Source organism: Protobothrops mucrosquamatus, unplaced genomic scaffold (genome assembly GCF_001527695.2).
Source record: "Protobothrops mucrosquamatus isolate PMUCROS unplaced genomic scaffold, P.Mucros_1.0 scaffold7285, whole genome shotgun sequence".
Lineage (NCBI taxonomy): Eukaryota > Metazoa > Chordata > Lepidosauria > Squamata > Viperidae > Protobothrops > Protobothrops mucrosquamatus.
Genome location: NW_015393087.1, coordinates 7590 through 12562, shown reverse-complemented (window position 1 = coordinate 12562; position 4973 = coordinate 7590). Strand labels below are relative to the sequence as shown.

The 4973-nt window shown below is 37.5% G+C and overlaps 1 protein-coding gene across 1 annotated transcript in view; it reads right to left on the bottom strand.

Annotated features, from left to right (window-relative positions):
* LOC107300511 (dynactin subunit 4-like) overlaps positions 1-4681 on the bottom strand; it is an 11023-nt gene extending 6342 nt beyond the window's left edge. The window contains exons 1-3 of the mRNA XM_015829834.2: positions 4498-4681; positions 2042-2112; positions 1050-1228 (exon numbers count right to left, since the gene is read on the bottom strand). Of these exons, the coding sequence (XP_015685320.1) occupies positions 1050-1228; positions 2042-2112; positions 4498-4632 (385 nt within the window). The 5' untranslated portion in view covers positions 4633-4681. The remainder of the gene's footprint in view (positions 1-1049; positions 1229-2041; positions 2113-4497) is intronic.
* Between the last annotated feature and the right edge of the window lie 292 nt (positions 4682-4973).

Genomic DNA, 4973 nt, shown 5'->3' with positions numbered 1-4973 from the left:
AAAGGATGTTATAGAATTGTTAACTTAAGGGTAATATAATTTAAGACAGAGTATAATTATTGTATTGTAAACCCTGTGTGTAGCTCTGGGAAGTCGGGGGGGAAGGGAGGGGGGTGGGAAAGGGTGGGGCTTGAGGGAGGTGGGGAGATATATTGTAAAACTTTTAAAAATTTTCAATTAAAAAATAAAAATAAAAAAATAAGGGTTCCCATTCTTATATGTCTTATGGTTAGGAATCTCTAGCATCTGCTAATTTTGGAACCATTGGAAAAGATCAGCATAAGAGACTGTACTGCTGAAATGAATGAAATTACGCCCATTGTTTTACTTTTGCTTTGTTCTACTATTCATCAGCTTCTTTTTGCACAACTATTATGGAAAGAAGCAATTATCTTACAAAATTCAGGAATATTTCATTCAGAAGAAAAGATATCGAAGATTTGTAGGTATAGTGTGAAGAGTGTGGACAAAACAGGCCTTTGTTGTCTCTCATAAAACTAGAGCCTGGTTCATCTGCTAATAATGAATAGTGGGGAAATTAGGACAAAAAAGCATGCAGTTTAATTATGGAGTTTACTTCTTCATATATAATGACACTAATTTAGATGTCTTGAAAAAGAAATTAAAAGAATTAATGATGACTCAGGCTCTTAAACCAATTAGTCATGCTGGATAGTGCTACCTCTAAATGTCCGTTGCAAAGAAAAATATTTTCCAATCGGTGCTAAAATTGGACAAAATAAACTTTTGATCCAAGCCAGCAAAATGTTTAAATACCTTCAATAGGAATTATTTCAATAACATACAGTATTTGGGGACCCTCATTATCAACTGAAGTGGCATCGCACATATTTATAGAGCACATTTCTTTTTGTGGCAAAGGCAAAGACCCCACTAGTCACTGAACTTAATTCCATTCAAATTCTGTAAATCCTTTTCTGTGTGTACTACCAGTTTTCAGCATAATACAACAATGTTCCCCTTTTGACCAATAACTGTGCATAATATGTAGAGTTTTTTCTCCCATTTATTTTAGATATGACACTCACCAACTGATTTATCTGCCATGCCAACATCCCTGGATGTCCAGCGGCAAAATCCACAGGCCAGATAATAAGCTTTTTTCATTGTAGTCTTAGCAGGATCATCAGGCAATGGAGCAGGAATGCTTGTTGCTCGGGTAGAGAGGGTATGCATACAGCAAGGGCAATCAAAACAGTTAGCACACCTAAGCAAGAAGACACCAGTATTAGCTTTTTAATTGAATGGAGTTGATCGTATTTGCCTTCTTAGAGTGATAATGCTCATTATTATGTAAACCATATTGATTTCTTGAAATTAAAAGCTGTATATAAATTGGAGTCAAGGTTCTTGATTTATAAATGTACATATAATTCAAAAATTCCTCCTAACAATGAATTTAAAATAGTATGTTTGGCTCAGAAAAACTCATTGAGACAACCAACAGGAAGCTAATTCATGTTATCTTTTCCTTTATAAAAAGACAAAAATCCTGTCATGCATAACCCTTCAGATTTTGTCATAATCAATCTGTTAAGGTTCTATACAGGTAGTCCTCGACTTACAACAATTTTCAGTGCTGCTGTAACTTCTGAAGTTGCAACAGCACTAAAAAAAGTGATTGATGGTCGTTTTTCACACTTACAACCATTGTAGCATCCCCATGGTCACATGATCAAAATTCAGCCGGTTGTAGTGTCTTTTGTAACCTTCTGACAAGCAAAGTCAATGGGGAAGTCAGATTCACTTAACCATGGGGTAACCGTGTTACTAACTTAACAACTGCAGTGATTCACTTAACAACTGGCAAGAAAAGTCGTAAAATGAGGCAAACCCCCCTCACAAATGTCTCAGCCGCAGAAATGTTGGGTTCAATTACGGTCATAAATCGAGGACTACCTGTACTATCAAATTCAAAGTGGGTATCAAATTAAATAAGTATGTGGTCAAATATAAAGAGATTATGAAAAACACAAAAGAATTTTTTTAGGAAAAGAAAGAGGGGAGAATGTAGCCTTACCTATTTTTTTTCAGCTTGGCTTCAGCTGAAGGCATATTCTCCAAACAACTGGGACAATAGTGAGAATCCACCTATAGAATAATTTTTAAAAGTCATCTTTCTTCACCACTACACTTGAACTAGTGCTGCTTCTTATCTTTGTAACAAAAAAGACATTTTGATTTTTAGGGGCTGGGACAGGACAATATCCAAAAGACTGATTTATAAACCACAAAACCTTAAATTTGATTATTGTTATTTCAGATTTTGCTCTCAAAGATTACATAGGCATTTTAATTGTAGAGGTACGATCCAAATGGCAGAAAAACTTTATAAGACGTCTGCCTCTCCTGGCTAGTTTCCAAATATATATCTTGATGCTTGTGGAGAAAATTTATCTCATTTTAAAATGAAATATTAAAATGTAACATCAAATGTCATGCTCAGGAGGCATAAGGTGATTCAGAAGGGCTGACAATGCAGCATTTCTTTCTGTTCTAGATATTATTATTGAGAGGAAATTTAGATCTGTACCAGAAAAATAGTCAGCATTGTCATTAAAGTACAATCCCCAGGATTATTAATGACAATTAAAATTGGCATTATAACTGAGATGAAAAACAAACTTAAAATCAGCAGTGATTCCATGAATTTTCTAGCAGAAATTTTTTTCATTCTCAGCTATTAATATTTTGAACAGAAGATGCCAAAGATCAAATTTGGAATCTGTCCTGTCATGAACCAATTCTTAAAATTTATTTCCCTATCCAACTGGGTTCCAATAGCTTGTTGCCTTCTTTAATTATTCTTTAGCTTTTTTGTCAAAACTGAACAACTGAAAAATAAGTAATTCAAAAACTAATACTTCAGATTAAGACCACTTAATCATAATGACTAAGATATTTCTTGTTCAGTGCTTATAGATTGTTTTAAAATGGAAATTGGTTCACATTCAAAAATATACTACAGTAACAGAGTAAGATTAAAAAGTAAAATATTCTTCTTCATTCATGTCCATACACAATAAAATGGATTAAAAAACAGGTGTTTACAATCTTGGGCCTGCAACCCAAACAATGCCAAAATTAAGTGCAGGAAGTAGGGTCTCATCTTCAGACATTTCTAGAATGTTGGGAGCAGCAGAGTTCTTTTACTATTTTGTGTTTAACCAATGGAACACTTGTTTAAATTTGGGAACCCCTATAAAATTTGAACAAAAGCTGCATCTTTTTATTGGTGCACTCACTTCTCAGAAGATCAAAAGATTAATTCTAAATTGTAGCTGAATAATATTGTTTAATAAATTGATTTTCAGTATTACAAAATACAGTACTGAATTCCAAGGGCCCCCCTAGCTTTGCAAACTGGACAGCACATCTGGAACTCTTGAGAAAATGTCATGGGAATGCTCACACAAAAATCAATGTACTAGACAGAAACAGGTGAGTTTATTCCTTGGCACACTCTTTTTTTTTAGTCTTTCAGGATACTCTATCATAACTGTGTATTACTACCCTTTTCTGGACATGCAGACATACTTCAAAGCAAAACACTGGAGTCCTCAATCATTTTCAGCTTTTTAAGAATGCCTCCAGAATATATCTGGGGACTAGAAGCAGTCTTTGGAATACTGTTTGTGCTTTGCAGCACCCTAGTGTCCCATTTTTTAAAAAAAAATAATCTAAAATTAAAATGAAGCGGGACATTTTTTTCTGCTGCATATCATAAAATACATCCCCAAGAATGTTGCAACTTACAGGCCCCACACTATGAATCAAGCTTGTAGTCCACTCATAATTGCCCACTGTGTTTTGCAAATACAAGCTTCATACAGTTAGATGGGTAATAGTACCTGATTATAACATTATCACCTAGAGCAGTGTTTCTCAACCTTGACAATTTTAAGGCATGTGGACTTCAACTCCCAGAATTCCACAGCCAGCATTGCTGGCTGTGGAATTCTGGGAGTTGAAGTCCACATGCCTTAAAATTGTCAAGGTTGAGAAACACTGACCTAGAGTCCAATTGGACAGAGGCAGGCAGGCAGGCAGACATGACATAAATATATAAATGTAGGGAGGGGGAGAATGAGAATGTGGTTTAAACAGATTAAAGGATGCAACAGTAACCAACTGGGAAGCACAACATATTATGTCTGAACAATGAGTGGTGGCAATTTACATAGGAAAAGCAGGGGAAGAAGTGTTATTCCAAATACATATGCTAAAAAATTCCTCCACCCTTCCTATAAATCTCTTCCTACCCAGAATTATTCCCTTTCCACCTAGCCCAGGCAGTACAAAAGGACACTGACAAGGCTCTGTTCTCGAGCTCCAAATCAGAACAACGGGCACTGGGGCACACATCCCTCAGCCAATTGGATGAAGGGGGACTAACGAGTGGCAGCAGGGTTAGCCAATCCACACCGCTGGCGTGCGATCAAACACACCCCAGGCTCTCTAACACGGCCAATTTACCTCATGCGAGACACACTCGAGGGAACGGAGCTCACTGCAGTAGCGGCAGAAATACAGCTGCGAAAGCGGCATGCGGATCTCCTTTTCGCCGCGCACCAGGTAGGAGACGCGGTCTGACTGAAGAAGAGAAGCCATCTTGGGAGAAGAGAGCCGGCCCAGCTCTTCGGCGCCCTGCCGCACCCAACTAGCCGGATTTCCGCCACGTGACCCGGAAACATTAGGTCTCGTGCATGGGCCGCGGTAACCAACGCATCGTCACTTCCGCCAGTTCTCTAACGTGAGATCAGACAGGGGTGTAAAACAGAGGAAAACGTAGAAATGGAAAGTTGAGGTTCTGTTTGGGCTTTCGGTGTCAACGCATTGAGAATTAGTTGCCAAATTTAAAATTAGCGCGTCTTATGGCAATTCGATACATTTATCTTCTCCAGTCTGTGTACCAGGCACCTTCCAGGAGTAGGCAATCTTGGCTCTTTTAT